The sequence below is a fragment of the Candoia aspera genome, chromosome 14, assembly GCF_035149785.1.
Source record: "Candoia aspera isolate rCanAsp1 chromosome 14, rCanAsp1.hap2, whole genome shotgun sequence".
NCBI lineage: Eukaryota > Metazoa > Chordata > Lepidosauria > Squamata > Boidae > Candoia > Candoia aspera.
The window spans coordinates 1-17,601 of record NC_086166.1 but is presented as its reverse complement, the minus strand read 5'-3'; the positions used below and the strand labels follow the sequence as shown (position 1 = coordinate 17,601).

The 17,601-nt window shown below is 42.3% G+C and overlaps 1 protein-coding gene across 2 annotated transcripts in view; it reads right to left on the bottom strand.

Moving 5' to 3' along the window:
- The window catches only part of CREBBP (CREB binding protein), a 53,195-nt gene extending 38,840 nt beyond the window's left edge, over window positions 1–14,355 (bottom strand). Inside the window, exons 1-2 of one of the 2 annotated variants that reach the window (XM_063315169.1) lie at window positions 14,019–14,355; window positions 11,138–11,838 (exon numbers count right to left, since the gene is read on the bottom strand). In XM_063315169.1, coding sequence (XP_063171239.1) covers window positions 11,138–11,838; window positions 14,019–14,103 — 786 coding nt within the window. In that variant the 5' untranslated portion in view covers window positions 14,104–14,355. The remainder of the gene's footprint in view (window positions 1–11,137; window positions 11,839–14,018) is intronic. The other variant, XM_063315170.1, reaches the window with a different exon arrangement.
- Window positions 14,356–17,601: the final 3,246 nt, after the last annotated feature.

The following is a 17,601-nucleotide window of genomic DNA, read 5'->3' as shown; positions in this document are numbered from 1 at the left end:
GTTAACTAACAACATGACCCTGTCAAATCAAGACTTATTGATGGGTAAGATGGGATTTCAGATTGAAAAAGAGGTCAGATATCTGGAGGTAATTTTGTCAATTAAAAATAGTGTGCAATTTCAAAATAATTATGTTAAAATTTGGAATGATGTGAAAAAAGATTTGATAAGATGGGGAAATTGCAATTGTCTCTCTTGGGAAGAATATCTGATTAAGATGAATGTTTTGCCTAGGATGCTGTTTCTTTTCCAGACTTTACCAATTTTGTCAACAGATTTACCATTTAAAGAATGGCAGAGAGATATTTCCAAATTTATCTGGCAAGGAAAGAAACCAAGAATTAAATATAAACTGTTACAAGATGCCAAAGAATGAGGAGGTTTGGGTCTGCCTAATTTGAAATTGTACTTTGATGCCTGTTGTTTGCTTTGGATGAAGGAATGGATTACCTTGGAGAATAAGAAACTACTACAGCTTGAAGCCCATGTATTAAGATTCGGGTGGCATGCTTATTTATGGTATGACAAAGTTAGTTAACAAGGATTTTAAAGATCATTTTATCAGGAATGCTATACTGAGAATCTAGAACAAATATAAGGTAAGGTTATCTCCAAATGTATCTTTATGGTTGCCACCTCAGGAAGCATTTGTTAGAAGAGAAAATGTGGGAGCTGTAAGTTGGTTAAAATACAAAGATTTGTTAAACTGTGGAGTCCTTGGTGCTCTCTGAGCCTTGTTTTCTTGCAGACATTTCATTGCCAGACTAGGCAACATCTTCAGTGCAAAGAGGGAGTGGGCCTTGCTCTCAGTTTATATACCGTGGCTTGCACTGCTTGTGTTGGTGGGGGTGTTGTTCCCTCCTTGGGAGTTCTTTGATTGGGCTGTTGTTTGCTGCTTGGTTGACTGCCCGAGTTAATAGTTCCTTGATTAGGGTGTATTGTGCTGTTTGATGGTTCCTCTGGTGTTAATCCTTGTGTTGATTTTTACATATCTGGGTGTTGTTTGCTGGCAAGGGAGAGTCCTGGTCTTTTGGCTTTTCTATTCTCTCTTCTGAATGGTATGTAAATGTTGTTTACCTCTATGTGTCTGCTGATGGCTGCTTTGTCTGAGTGCCAGGCTTCCAGGAATTCTCTGGGGTTTTTGGATTTGGCTTGGTTTAGGATGCTCACAGTTTCCCAGTTGAAACTATGGTTGAGTCTGTCCATGTGTTGAGAGATTACCTTTTTACCTGATTTGTTAAAGTTTGAGGAGGGTGAACCAAAAATTAAAACAAGGGAAATGTTAGAGTTGAATGGATTTATATGTTATTGGTTCACCTATATGCAACTGGTAGAATGTTTTAAATTGGACAAAAAGAACTATAAATTTGTTAATGAAATAACTCAGTTTGAAATGGACCTTTGTATAAATAATGATCGTGTTATTACTAAGATGTATAAGATTTTGTTACAGAGGAATATGGAAGATGGACAAGTTAAGGACTGCATGATTAAATGGGCTAAGAATTTTGGATATAATATCATGTTGGGTCAATGGGAGAATATGTGGACGAAAGGTTTGAAATTTACGCTGAATTATAATTGGAAAGAAAACTTCTATAAGATGATATATCACTGGTATTTAACTCCTGATAAGTTGTCAAAAATGTATAATGGTGCAACTAACATCTGTTGGAAATGTTTACAGGGTGAAGGAACCTTTTACTATCTTTGGTGGACTTGTGAGAAGGCTAAAAAGTTCTGGGATCAAGTATGTATTACTATTTAAAAGATTCTTAAAGTAAATATACAGAGAAAACAAGAACTTTTTCTTTTGGGATTGATGAAAAAGGAATTAGAGAAACAACATGGAGTGTTGCTGTTATACATGATCACGGCTGCAAGACTGTTATATGCACAACAATGGAAAGATCCACAAATACCTAGGGTTGAAGATTGGATTGTTAAACTAATGGACTTGGCTCAAATGGCTAAATTAACAACTTGAATAAGAGATCATTCTGTTTCTGCATTTATATCAACTTGGCAACCACTTTTGGACTACCTGCGTGTAATAGAAAAAAATGTTTTGACTTTGGGTTTTAGAGATTAAATGGTTTGCTCTAATAAAAAAATGTTAAGATAGGTTAACTAATTGTAAGAGATTAGATTTGTAAACTTATCTGCATTGGAGAAAGTCAGAAGTCACTTTCCTTTTCTGTTTTCTTTCTACTGACAGTTTTATAGTTTGTTCTTTTTGCTTTAGTTCTGTTTCTTACCTGTTCTATATTCTCTTTTGTTTGTATCTTAACTGTATCTTGAAAATAGTAAGATTTTATTAAAAAAAAACTAACATTAGAACTTTGAACAAGCTTTAATTAGCTGAAAAACAAAATGAGGACCCACCAAAGTTAATACCCCACATCATTATATAATTGTCTAAGCACCCAGTTCAAATCAGTACCCTGGCTATGTAATATTTTGTATTCTCTAGAGTTTTTAGACTTAAAAATTGCAGTAATCAAATGGCGTATAATTATCCATGGATCTTTAAAGCAAGGCTATCTTGATGTATAACAGTCTAAATTCACATCTGTTACATTAAATTTGTTAGGGTTAAAATGAAAGCAAAACATTGCCACCAATTACCAAGTCATCAAATTATCTTTAAAAAGAATCCAGCGATTTATGCTGAGATGCATAATCCTCATGAGGATGTGTCAATATACTGCATATACCTCCTAGTTGGGGGGATAGGGGCAACAGCCTGTTGGCTGGCAAGGTAGTGTCTAAATTCCAGATCCTAGCTTGCACATAACAGTGCAAACATGGTTGAGTAAAACTAGACCTTAGTTATACTTCTGGTATATTGGCCAAATGTGCCAAAACTCACAGGTACTAGTGTTAAAATTAGATGTGACACGGGTACAACTAAGGCTGGTAACCTAGCCCACCTTTTTTCTAACTTCCTAAAAGTCTTATTAAGGAATTATTTTTAAACAAGCAATGTGCGGAAGTGGAAGAAGACAATAGAATAGGAAGGACAAGAGACCTCTTCCAGAAAATTAGAAACATTGGAGGTAAATTCCAGGCAAAAATGGGTATGATCAAAAACAAAGATGGCAAGGACCTAACAGAAGAAGAAGAGATCAAGAAAAGGTGGCAAGAATATACAGAAGACCTGTATAGGAAGGATAACAATATCGGGGATAGCTTTGACGGTGTGGTCAGTGAGCTAGAGCCAGACATCCTGAAGAGTGAGGTTGAGTGGGCCTTAAGAAGCATTGCTAATAACAAGGCAGCAGGAGACGACGGCTTCCCAGCAGAACTGTTCAAAATCTTGCAAGATGATGCTGTCAAGGTAATGCATGCTATATGCCAGCAAATTTGGAAAACACAAGAATGGCCATCAGACTGGAAAAAATCAACTTATATCCCCATACCAAAAAAGGGAAACACTAAAGAATGTTCAAACTATCGAACAGTGGCACTCATTTCACATGCCAGTAAGGTAATGCTCAAGATCCTGCAAAGTAGACTGCAGCAATTCATGGAGCGAGAATTGCCAGATGTACAAGCTGGGTTTAGAAAAGGCAGAGGAACTAGGGACCAAATTGCCAATATCCGCTGGATAATGGAAAAAGCCAGGGAGTTTCAGAAAAACATCTATTTCTGTTTTATTGACTATTCTAAAGCCTCTGACTGTGTGGACCATAACAAATTGTGGCAAGTTCTTAGTGGTATGGGGATACCAAGTCATCTTGTATGCCTCCTGAAGAATCTGTATAACGACCAAGTAGCAACAGTAAGAACAGACCACGGAACAACGGACCGGTTTAAGATTGGGAAAGGAGTACGGCAGGGCTGTATACTCTCACCCTACCTATTCAACTTGTATGCAGAACACATCATGCGACAAGCTGGGCTTGAGGAATCCAAGGCTGGAGTTAAAATCTCTGGAAGAAACATTAACAATCTCAGATATGCAGATGATACCATTTTGATGGCTGAAAGCGAAGAGGAACTGAGGAGCCTTATGATGAAGGTGAAAGAAGAAAGTGCAAAAGCTGGCTTGCAGCTAAACCTCAAAAAAACCAAGATTATGGCAACCAGCTTGATTGATAACTGGCAAATAGAGGGAGAAAATGTAGAAGCAGTGAAAGACTTTGTATTCCTAGGTGCAAAGATTACTGCAGATGCTGACTGCAGTCAGGAAATCAGAAGACGCTTAATCCTTGGGAGAAGAGCAATGACAAATCTCGATAAAATAGTTAAGAGCAGAGACATCACACTGACAACAAAGGCCCGCATAGTTAAAGCAATGGTGTTCCCCATAGTAACATATGGCTGCGAGAGCTGGACCATAAGGAAGGCTGAGCGAAGGAAGATCGATGCTTTTGAACTGTGGTGTTGGAGGAAAATTCTGAGAGTGCCTTGGACTGCAAGAAGATCCAACCAGTCCATCCTCCAGGAAGTAAAGCCAGACTGCTCACTTGAGGGAATGATATTAAAGGCAAAACTGAAATACTTTGGCCACATAATGAGAAGACAGGACACCCTGGAGAAGATGCTGATGCTAGGGAGAGTGGAAGGCAAAAGGCAGAGGGGCCGACCAAGGGCAAGATGGATGGATGATATTCTAGAGGTGACGGACTCGTCCCTGGGGGAGCTGGGGGTGTTGACGACCGACAGGAAGCTCTGGCGTGGGCTGGTCCATGAAGTCACGAAGAGTCGGAAGCGACTAAATGAATAAACAACAACAACAAAAGTCTTATGGGAAGTCTTAACTGATAAAGTCATAATAGGCAATGGAGATCAACATTTATGGGTTCATTTACTCATGAGTATAGCATGAGTATGGAAAACTGTGACTTGAAATGTAAGAGGAAAAAATGGTAACGAGCAAGAATTAATGAAAAAAGTAAAACTAAGAGAAAGCGGAAAGATGTGAATTTGAACGATGGTATAATCTTGTGGAGGGATGCTGATGAATATATACAGGGAAGGGGTGGAACAGGTTTTATCATAACTGAAAGGGCTAAAAGGCATGTCAGAAAGTATGTTGTTGTCTAAGTTATGAGTTCGCATGTAAGTAGTAGGTTGGTGCAGTTCCTTGTTACATTTCACTAAATGTTCATAATGGAAGAACCAGATCTGTCTGTTTTGAATATGTGGTTTAACCATGCATCTATTCATACAAACACATGGCTAAGGAATAAATATAAATCTAAAAGCCTGATTATTTATGAAGACTCAAATAATTAAATTAAGGAATCAAGGGTTCTGAAAGTGGAGTGACCATTTTTAGTTTTGTCCAGGATGGATCATGGGAAAAGACAGACATAAAATAAATGGAAAGAAGTAAAAGAAAGGAGAGTGAAAGTAGAATGACTCCACGAAGAGTATGAGTGTTCTATAAAGAACTTTTAGAAGAAAGATTGATCTCCTAATGCAATGAATGAGTAGATATAAGAAGAGAATGAAGAATAAAAGGATTACATAAGAGTCTGTGAATGAGAAAAAATGCACAGAAGAGAATGACAAGTAAAATATGAAGATGAGGGATAAAGTAATTGCAAAATACAAACAATTCTGATGGCAACAAAAAACTTGTTTTGGAAGGGGGCAAAGAGGGTTAAACAAAGACTCTCCAGCATAGTGAATGGAATTTAAAATGAAAATGATGACATTATTTGGGAAGAAACTGAAGTGAGGGAATGCTAAAAGGAGTATTTTAGTGAGATGAATTGAATGGTGTAAATGTTAGTGCCCAAGAAAAAAGTGACCAAAAAGTCATACATTCTGTGAAAATGTTGACAAATGGTAAGGCTGCAGTGGTGGAACTTGAGAAATGTTGAAATAAAGATGTAGTTTCCTTATGGAATGGCTCTGTGACTTGTTTAACGTGTGTCTGAAGGGTGCATCTGTGCCTGTTAATTGGAAAAATGTTGTTACTATTCCCTTATACAAAGGAAAGCATAGCAAGAGTGAATGCAAAAACTACGAGGATTAATTTAAGTGTGCCTAGGAAGGTGTTTGGCAGAATACTAATCAAATGGTGGAGGAGGTAATAATGAGTGAAACTGGGAGGTACACTATGGCTTTTTGTCGGGCAGGGGGTGCTCATACCCAATTTTTGCTCTTCAGCACACTGAGAAGGGTATGAACGCAGTAAGAACACTGATTGTCCATTTGTTGATTTAGAAACTATGGTTAACTAGTTTTAGCTATATTTCCTTTTCTTTTTTCATGCCCTTAGGGTTTTTTTAAATTTATTTTTTATTTTCGGTGTTCATGCTGCTGCTTCTTGGTGGGAAATCCTTATAAGATCCAGCAGCTGTGACTGTGGGAATGTCCCGCAAACTTTACATCACATCACGATGGAATGTCCCCTCAGGAGGTTCCCTGGCTCCCTGCAAGAACTACATCATCTTGAGGGTACTGCTGTCCAATGGCTAAATGATCTAGATATCCAGCCATAGGCTTAGATACTTTAGTAACTGCTCATACATAACTTAATTTATTCATAATTTTATTCATCATTTGTATTGTGTGTTTTTAAAATAATTTATTGTCCCAATGTCCTATATTTTACACATTTTTATATATTGTTTTTGTGATTTTTATGCAACAATGCTGCATTCTGCTATGCCATATGAAATAAATAAATAATGCCCTTCGCTATTATTTTTTACTCCTTTTCTACATTCTGCATAACTTTATTACTGCAAAACAGATTGACATAGTTAAATAGGCACGTATATGGGAATGAAAAGTGAAGACTGGGTTTGTAAACACAAAGTGCCTATTAACAGTTAATATCCCATGGTAAGGAGATTGTAGAAAAATTCAAAATTATCTTCCCCTATTTTTTTAGACCCACACACAGATATATGAGACAGAGGTAAGTGAAAACTGTATAACAGCAGCCACATTTACAGTTGAATTGCTGAAGTTAAGATACTCTGTTCTAATCTACCCTACTCTGCCAAATCCTACTGCGAATACTGTGTTCAGTTTTGAGCCCTGAAGACTAAAAAGGACAGAGGAATACCACCAAGTTGGTAGGGGACTGGAAAAGATGTCCTAAGAGAAATGGCTGAACGAACTGAGTTTATGTAGCCTGCGGAACAGAAGACCAAGAAAGATATGATAGCAGTCTTCATAAGTCTAAAGGCTTGTCATGTAGAGGAGGGAGCAGACTTGTTCTCTGTCACCCCAGAGGGCAGGAACAGAGCCAGTGGGTTGAAAACGCAGGGAAGTAGATTCAAGATATTAGGAGGAAGTTCCTGATAAGAGCTATCAAAGAGTAGAAGAGGTCACCTTGTGAAGTGGTACGTTTTCCTTCACTGGAGATCTTCAAACAGAGGCTGGATAGTAATCTGTCCGAAGTGTTTAGCCTACCCTGGATTGAACAGGGGGCCAGACTAGATGACCTCTGAGATACTTTCACACTGATTCTATATCTATATAATTTCATGGTCGCCTGTCACTGAGCTTAACACATTTTTGCGAATCCCTCTTAAGCTGTCGGGGCATTTGTCTTCAGTTCCTTTCACAATTAGGTTTCAACACTGAATATTTTATTTGCGCTGCACACATTGATTTATTCAAATAACTGATGTGCTTAAAGTCTCTTTCATCATGTTACTCTTTCAGTAGTGACATTCAGCTTAGATCTTTGATATTGTACATCTTATTTTTGTCAAAGAAAATAGTGAACCTGAGAAGCTGACTTCTACAGAGTCAGATCACAGCCTCATCCAGTCTAGCACTGAGCATCTTGAGGCCTCAGAGCTTCATACGGGCCCCAAATTCCTTCTTTGAAGTACCTGGGGCCACCTCTGAATGCAGCTGCTGAAAACCAGTGGCATAAAAGTCTTAACACTATAAAACCTAAGATTCCCCACCCCTGAAAATCCTGACCTTGGTTGGTTTGCATTGTTAATCCATCTACTACAGCCCCATCTACACATAAAATATTAACCGCAGTCCATGGCCAACAAAAGATTGTTCGCCCTGCTCTACCGTTCCACTATCTCTTTGTTAACTCTACAATTTCTTCAGAGACATTGGTCATATCCAATGATTCAACATATACTAATTTCCAGAACTACCTTCAGTATGACAGGAGACAAAAAGTCACGCCACTTCTCTCCAGTTCACTGTATTCCTTTTCTACCTCTTACTATCCTTCTCTTTGTATGAGAGAATAACAGTCTCATTCTTCCAATCATCAGGTGCTAATGCAACCTTCACACCAACATTAAACAGGTCCCACAGCCACTTCATAAACGAATCACAAAACATGTTAACATTTCTCTGGTTAAACCATCTATACTGGCAGTATTATTTTTTTTCAACATTCGCACAACATTTATGACTTCCTTTTTGTTATATTTTTCTTGGACACTAACATTTGTAGTGAGAGCCAGTTTGGTGTAGTGGTTAAGACATCAGGCTAGAAATGGGAGACCCTGAGTTCTAGTACCGCCTTAGGCACAAAGCCAACTGGGTGACCTCGGGTCAGTCCCTCTCTCTCAACCCTAGGAAGGAGGCAATGGCAAACCACTTCTGAAAAACCTTGCCAAGAAAACTGCAGGGATTTGTCCAGGCAGTCTCTGAGAATCGGACACAATTGAACGGATTAAAAAAAAAACCATTTGTAGCATTCAGGATGCACTGCCTTGCCAGTCTTACTGGGGCAGTACAAAAATATTTTCCTTTGATGTATAGTCTTTGTGGAGATGCAGTGGAGTCCTTGAGCCATATATTATTTCATTGCTCTCTCTATAGAGAATCCTGAATAACTGTTACTGATCCTATCTAGAAGAAATTTTCTGATCAAAAACATATTTCCATTTGTCCCTCCTGTCTAATGATTGTTCGGATATATCTTTCCAGACTGCTCAATTCTAGACACTGCTGAATGCATACCTCTGAATGCCTATTTGTCTCTCAGCTGTAATCACATGATCCTCAGAATTTCTTGGTGGGATTGCTATCTTTCAATGGAATATTCTGACAGAATCTGCAGGATCCTAGCCAGTCAGCTACGTAGGCTATCGAACTCCTATATATTCAATTTAATGCCTCCCTTGACACTGGCAGCATCAGTAAGCACTTTGAAAACAATACAGCAATTACCAGAACTCAACATAGACATGTGAAATACAAATCTTGCCCAACTATCCTTATTTCATTTTTATAATCAGATTTAGTAGACTGTAGAATTATTGTGAACATAATATATCTTGATTTCAGTACTCCCAATCATTGTTTCTGATCAGCCAACTACTTTAGGGATAAGCATGACAATTAAATGGAGATACAGATGGCTCAAAATCATACTCATAGAGTGTTCATAAACAGTTCTTCATTAAACTGAAATTGAGAGGAACTGTGTATGGTATCACAAGGTTCAGTTCTAGGCTCTGTACTATTCAAAATGCTTATTAACAAATTTGATGAAGCAGGAAATGCTTAATCTACAGATGACACAAAATTGGTTAGGGTCTGGTTAAAGAAATGGCCTGAAGGTAACGTAATGAAATTCAACAGAGACAAATGCATAGTTCTTCACTTAGGAGATAGAAAACAACTGCACCAGCACAGAATGGGGGACACCTGGCTTGGCAATAGTACTTCTGAAATAGAGCTTGGAATACCAGCTTATTACAACTCACTATGAATTAGCAAAGTAATGTGGTTGCAAGAGAGGAAAATTCAATGTTAGGTGGCATTAACGGAAGAATAATTTCCAAAAGGCAGGAAGTTATATGTCTATATTATTCTGTATCGCTGAAAACCTAACTCTCAAGGATTGTGTCCAGTAAATGGGCACCATAGTTACAAACAAATCCGTATAATCAGGATGATCAAGAGATCAAAAAACTAAGTCCTCTGAAGAGAGATTGAAGATTCTAGGAATGTGTAGCATTGAGAAGACATGGGTAGGGGAATATGATAGCAGTCTTCAAATACCTGAAAGGATGTCATAAAATACCACGGTCTGTAGAATATCATTCCAAAATGCAGGATATGGAATAATATGTGGAAATTATAGGATGGCAGATTCCTACTGAACATCAGAAAAAAGCCCCAATGGCAACAGCAATTCAATAGTGGAACCAATTACCCAAAGAGGTGGTGACCAACCACTGTACGTGTTCAAGCAGAGGCTAAGCAGCCATCTGTTGGAGAGGCTTTAATGTGGATTCTGCAATGAACAAGGAGTTCATGGCCTCATTAGCCCCTTCTAAGTCTAGGGTTCTAGGATCAGCTCACACAGCAGCTGATGTTGAACAAAAAAATTGTCATAAATAAATATAGAACAGAGTTCAATCCAAACATTTACCACACAACAATGCCAGAAATTATTAATTGTTCCATTCCAAGACATTAAGGTGAGTGACAACAACGTCACCATGGCCAGAAGTCAAGACAACTGTTTCTAGTGGTTTTTAAAAAACTTATTGCAGCACAGATTAAAACAGCAGCTTTTAAACAGAGTTTTCCCAATCCCAATGCAAATCTGTGGCATTATCCTCAGGCAACCTGGTCAATAGTTATACTGATGAGAGGAAGATATAATCCAACATTTCAGGGAAAGAGCCATATTGGGGAAAATTATATAATCAAGCACACAATCAAGTTTAAAATAAGCACCAATTTCAAAGAATAGCTGCCAACTATTCTAAACTAGGGAAAGGCTGCATTTGTCCCCCCCCCCGCCCACTATTTCTTTGTGATATCTAGAGCCCTCCCTGATTGCACTGATGAATTTTGGTGGTCTGTGAAAATCAGACAGCTTTCTATCAATTTGATATTAAAAAAGCACATGCAAGGACTTGAAATATAAGTCCAACCATAGCCCAATGTGATTTTAAACAATACAGATAAAACAAAAAATAATCAAATAATCCTAAAAGACCAAACCCTAACTCTGTAGCCCTTGCTCTACTTCCCCAAAATACCGTGTGGCGCTTGGCTGCCTTTGCTCTAGACCTTAGACAACTCAACTATGCTTACTCTGATATTTTTTGAAAATTAGTTATTTAAATGAGAGCTGCAAAAGCAAATGCCTTTAAGTTTAGCATTCACAAAATACTTGAACAAAACTGCAAACAATTCCCCAGTTTATGTGACCCCCACATACTTTTGCCATGGCTCCTGCCTGGCCTGTGTGCCCTGTTATTTGAGGAGACACCTGCGTCAAGGTCTCTGCCAGCACATTGCTTGCATTTCCCTGTATGGTGGGGATAGAATACTGCATTCCGGCACCTCGGCCTCTTCCAGCTGTCCCAAGGGAACCATTCATTACCTGCCCTTGTCCTTGCTGGCTCTGATTCATTAAAGTGTGGCCAGAGTTACTGTTGAGAAGACCTGGATGAGCCTGGTTGAAGCCAGTGTTCATACACATCCCAGATCCTGTCTGGGAGGCTGCCGGACTGCTTGTCACCATCCCCACTTGTTTCTGTGCTTGAGAATTCAGGCCTGGAGTGGCTGTGGTGTTGGGCCCAGATGTACTGGCTGCTTGTTTGGCCAGACTTGAAACACCAGCATCTGCCTGGTTTAATGGACTCTTGCCCATCACATTCAAGTTGCCAATATTCACACTGTTTGGTTGTGCCTGGACTTGGCTATTGATGCTTTGCTGGACAGGGCTACTGGAGTTCACATTCCCAATTCCTGGGTTAAGAGAAGAGCCACTTCCTCCCCTCAGAAGTTCAGAAAGTTGCTTGTGTTTAGAAGCTGCATCTGGAACAATGTTTCCGCTGCTGTTTACAAGATTCAGCTCTCCATTAGGGATCAGTTCATCAGGAAGATCATTTTCCAAATCAAAGAAAGTTCCAAAATCTGCAAGGTTAACAGAGGGTTGTGTAAGACAGAAAATATTCATACCCAATTAAATCACTTCTGAATACAGCCTAGGAACACAAAACAAGTGCTGTGCAGCACAGCTTTTCTACCTATGATACTGATGGAGGCAGTTGTCAGAGAAAATAAAAAAACCGCCATATATTAATTCTTCTTTCAAAAACACACTTAAAGCAAAAACAACTAGATTAAAAAAAAGAATGTCAGTGAATTAAATAGATTCAAAAAAGTTATTTTACCATTTGTTTTCCTACATAAAATATTTTGAGAAGCAAAAATAATCATACACTTATAAAAAACGATTTTTACATTCAAAAATCTGCCAGCAGAAAAATATACTAAGAACATGAACTGTACTACCGTGGTTTAGAACATTTCAAATGATAATACAATCCACAGTGATGCAAGTAGGACTAGCTAGCTCATTGGATTCTTACATTTATAACAGCAAGAAAGTGTTCTGCTGCCATAACAAAAATGTAGATGTGCTCTAAACCCTAAAGCAAAGCTAACTTATTTAAAGTGTAAAAATCATTCAGGTTCGGATTCTATCAACACTAGCACAGCTTCAGAACCCAAGGATGAGTTTGAACTTTCAAACATACAGGCATAACCATGGTCTAGGATGCTGGTTATCTCTGTGGGCAGCGGAATGGGGGACGAGATGCTTCAGAAGCACAGCAGTTGTTGCATACGGTTTACTGAGACTGTACCACATTACAATTAGCAATGTATTCAGAAAACTTAACTTCTAGGCTTCACACAAACCACAGGAGTCAGTCTGAACGTAATAGCAAAATGCAGTTTACTGACAATCAGATAATCAAATCGTTTACCTTTAGGCCTGAACAACTCTGCATTTAAGTGTTATACAAGCTATTACACAAATGGGAAGAACATTAAAACATGAGAACATATATATTGTCATCTTCATCTGGAGGTGACAAATGTCTGAAACAAATATGTAACACACACTGAAATGTGTGTTTTCAAAATTAAATAGACATATGCTTAATATAATTTTGCTAATACAGTATTTCAATGTATTATGTTTATTTCAAATTTACATAATCTCTAATCCAAGATTACAGATCATTTACACATTTACACAGAATTAATGCAAATGAGACCCTTAAATCACACAATTTAAACAATGATAAAGGGCAAAAGTTTAGAATGCTTAAAGGGAAGTGAAGTCTGACAGGTGCCTTACCTGAAAGGGCATTTTATAGGTAGAACCACACTGTCAAAAAGGTGACCTCTGAAAGGAGTGATTTCTCGCATTTCTGTAACTTACAATATATGAAGTTTCTGAAATACCTAATAATTTTGAAGTCATATTGCAGCTAAGCAGAACAGCTCTGAGTTTATGTAGCAAGTTCTACAACTGTGCATCAGAGAAATAAGCTTTTGAACTCTCCAACCACAACTTCACAAGCCTCCCTGGGAGATGGCCTCTGATAACCAAACCCTACATCCAAGAGTTAAAAGCCATACACAACTAAGTTGCTGGGAGTCAGGCGGCATACAAAGAATAATAATAATAATAATAATTCTCGAAGACAACCACCTTTTTATTTCACAATAGAAGATCATGGAAACGTTTCAATATTTCTAAAGAAAGTTTTGGGCGATGATGGGCATTTGGACATGCCTCAGTGCCGGTGAAACACTCCCGAACGCTGAACGTCCAGGGAAAAAGTGAAGTGCCGAAGCTCTCGCTAAAGGCCTCCTCTCCCCGGCCCATGTGCACGTCCCGGGAACTTGGCTTGAACAAGTCGTGAGAAGCAGCTGCTCCGACAGAATGCGGTGACCTTGTGCAGCAGCACGCACCTTTCAAGACCCTATTAACCACGACGTTCCCCCCACCTTCCTTCTGGCTATTTTTCAGGACCCGCAACTGCGGCACAGATTTCAAAGCTGCTTCTCTGCCTGGCCTGCGGGGACGGGCAACAAGCAGCTGCAAGGAACCGCTCGGCTTCGCACGCTCCGAGCTACCCTTCTTGGGCTGCGGAACAAAAGCCCAGCGCCAGGCAGCCCGGCGCGCCCGCTGCCCTGCCGGCACCCGGCTTGGCGAGGGCTGGGGCCAGGGCTTTCCCGCCTGACAGGCCGCCCGGACCGCGCTCCGCCGCTCTCCCAGTCTGGCAGAATCGGCTCACCTGTGGTGTCGGGGGCGGAGAAGCTGGGCGAGCTGAGCTTGGCCCGCTTGGCGTTGGGCGGCCCGTCCAGTAAGTTCTCCGCCATGGCCGCCGCCCGCCGCCGGTGCGGTCTCGGTTTCCCCCGCGGCTCCGCGCTCCGCCGGCCGCGGCTTCCTCCGCCGCCGCCGCCGCCTCCTCCGTGTCGTTCTCCCCCTCGCCGCCGTGGCGGGGCTGGCCGAGAGGCTGAGCCGCCCTCCGCTCCTCAGCGCTTCACCACCGGCCGCCCCCGCCGCTGCGCGACCCCCATGTCGGCGGCCGAGGCGGGCAGCAGCAGGACCTCAGCCGGGCGGCGCGGCGGCGGCGCCGCCCCTCCCCCTCGCGCAGTGCCCGGATGGCGCCCGCACCCCCTCCCTCCCTCCCTCCCTCCCTCCGTCAGGCGGGCGGGCAGTCAGTCACAGCGGCCGGCCGGCCCGCCCGCCCGCCCGCCCGCCGGCCCCCGCCGCCGCCGCCGCCGCCGCCGCCGTTCTCCCTGTCCCCCGCCGCTTGGACGCGGCTTCGGGGCCGAACGTGCCCAGGGGAAGCAAGCACGGCGGAGCCTACGCCGCTGGACCGGAGCGAGCGGGCGGCGGCGGCGGCGGCCCGCGGTCCTGGCGGCGCCTCCCGGAGGGACCGAGCGGCCGGGGCGCGAACGGGCCCGTCCGTGCGGCGTCGGCGGCCCTGCGGTGGCGGCCCCGCGGCCCAGCTCCCGCCCTGGCCCGGCCCGGCTCCCGCCCGCGACGCGCTCCGGCTCCGCGACAAGATGGCGGCTGTTGATTCCTCAATTAAAAAAAAAAAGTTTTTTCTCTTCTCTTTTCCACAGACAAAGGGGCGGGGCCGGGCGTGCGCGCTCGCCTCATTGCGCACGGCGCGTCTCTCCCGCTTCGGCCACCGTCGCCGCCGGGCGGCGGCGGCGGAAAAGCACGAGCGTAGCCGAAGTCGCGAGCGCGCGAGCTAGCTCAGTCTCCCGCCGGCGGCCCCCAAGAGCCCAGCCGCGACCTGTGGAGGCAGGTGTTGCCCGGGAGTGCGCAGGGAGCTGTTCCTTCTTGCAGTTGCTTCGTCCACGCCCGCGACGGACGTTCCGGCAACTCTGTTTTCTGGATAGGTTGCGGTCCATTGATGCTCGCGACCTCAGTCTCCGCCGCAGAAATGTTACGCGTTCCGGTTGTAGAAGGAAGCTCAGAGGTCACCTGGCTCCTGTCCCACCCCAGCACGAGTCCCCCATTGTTCGACAGCTTTGAGCTCAGACCTTTGCCCGATGTCCCACCGAGGTCTGCTTCCACCTAGTTCGATGCCTCGTTTCTTATCCGGTCTTTGGAACACTTCTGAGTGAGCCTGCCTGCCCCCTCTTCTACTTGACAGTCCCTTAGGTCAATGTCCTCCCCAACTTGGCGCACGCAGCAGCCTGCAGCCTTGGTTCCAGGCCCCTTCTTCTCCAGATGTTCTTTTCTCATGCCCTTCCTCAGATGCAGTTTTTTTTTTTAATCGTACAGTATAGCAGTTTGGTGTTCATGCTGCTTTTTCTTGCTGGGAAATCCTTGTGAGGTCCAGCAGCCAGATGTGTAGACTATTTAGCCATCACGTTGCCCGGGGTGCACCACAAGGAGGCTAGTCTACATTGCACCGAGTTGCGCTGAGAGAAAGTGACTGGCCCAAGGTCACCCAGCCGGCTTTCATGTGCAGTGCCCAGAACTGAAGGCAATAAGGTACTCTAGTGGTGCTGTAACCAACACGGAACAGAGAAGAGTAAGGATTTCTCTGAGCATGGCCTGTGCTTCTGTTGCGGCAGTGTGGGATAGCATTGGCTTTTCATGTTCAGCTTGTGAACTAGCAAGGTTCTCAAATCCTTTATGGTCGCCCTCTTCACACAGGCCTTTGAATGTAGGACTCTGTCTTAGTTCTTGTTGAAATTCATCTTCCTGGCTTCTGCCCATTGTTGCCGGTTGTCAAAGACCTCTTGAGCCTTACACTATGTTTCAAAACAATTGCTCTTTCCCCCCACCAACTTTATGACATCTGAACATTTGATAAATAGCATTTTTTAAATCCTTCATCCCAATAATTATGAATGTGTTGAACAGCCCATGTCTTGAATGGAGGAGTGTAGTATATTTCACTTACTTCTGGGTGGATGTTGTCCATACATTGGGTATGACTTACCAGCTCTGTATCCATCTAATGGTTGCATAACCCAATCCACATCTAGCCATATTTAATTTAATTTAATTTAATTTAATTTAATTTAATTTAATTTAATTTAATTTAATTTAATTTAATTTAATTTAATTTAATTTAATTTATTAACATTTGTTATGGCCTCCAGAACCCTAACCCTCCAGTAGTCTCTGGGCGGCTTACAAAGTCCAAAACAAACAGTTAAAAAAAATCAAAACTGTTAAAATCCACATAAACAGAGAGCCTGGACTAAAATATGTGGAACCATAAACAATACAAAAAAATCCTACAGAAGCCTCACCAATACAGAGTCACAATCAACCCCAGGCCTGAGAACAGAGCCATGTCTTAAGGGCTTTCTGGGATCCCAGGAGAGTGGGCAGCATCCACATCTCTGGGGGGATGCAATTCCTGAGGGTGGGGCTGTGACATATTCTCTAGTAGAACATGGGAGACTTTGTTGAATACTTTGCTGAAGTCAAGATACACTGTATCGACCTCATTCTCATGGTCAGGTAAATTACTCTCAAAAGGAGATCAGGTTGGTTTGGCATGATTTATTTCTGATAAATGTTACCCTAATCCTACCCCGCCACACAATTCATTCTTTTCTAAATGTTCAATAATCCATAGAGTTCTGCACACTCTCCACATCATGGCCTATTTTTACTGGACTTGCTTTTTCACCCTTTTTGAAAGTAAGAACAACATTTATTCTCTGATCCTCTGCTGTTACACATCTCTGGATTTCTCAAAGTCCAGAGGAAGGGACTTGACATCTTCCAGTTCCTCCAAGTGGTTTAAATTGCCCTGGTCCTGGACAGTTAATCTCAGAACCTTATGTTTGGTTATTTTAAGTTACATTCTTAACATTATATGTGATTTCATTTGTTCTGTAGCTTTTTTTCTTATAGTAACATGTACCATCATTTTTAGTAAGGCATTTACAATCTAAAGAGTCACTCAATCACAAATGACTGGTGTAGCCAAACCTAATATCTGTCATGCGCTGCCTACTACTGAGTAAGACACAGACACTAATTTAGGGAAAATCAGGTTCTGGTTTATTTCAGCATAGTGCATAGCTAGAAAAAGCTGAGAGTGAAGGGAGCGCGCCGGTACGGGGTTTAAATAGCCTGCGCCGGTCAGCGCCCCCCCCACCTTGGGTTGTGTCATCCCCCCAAGCCCTGTATGCTTCGTTGCCGGTAGGTGAGGGGTCGCGGGGCCCCTGCTGGTGCCCCGGGCTTCTCTCGTAATCGTCTTCTTCCTCCGGCCGGTGATTACTTTCAGCTGGGCGATATCCTTTGCATTCCTGCTGACAGCTCCAGGCGTGCCTCGTGATCCGCCCTGTCTTTGTCGCTCTTTCTTCCCCCTTTGCGTTCTTTTGACTGGA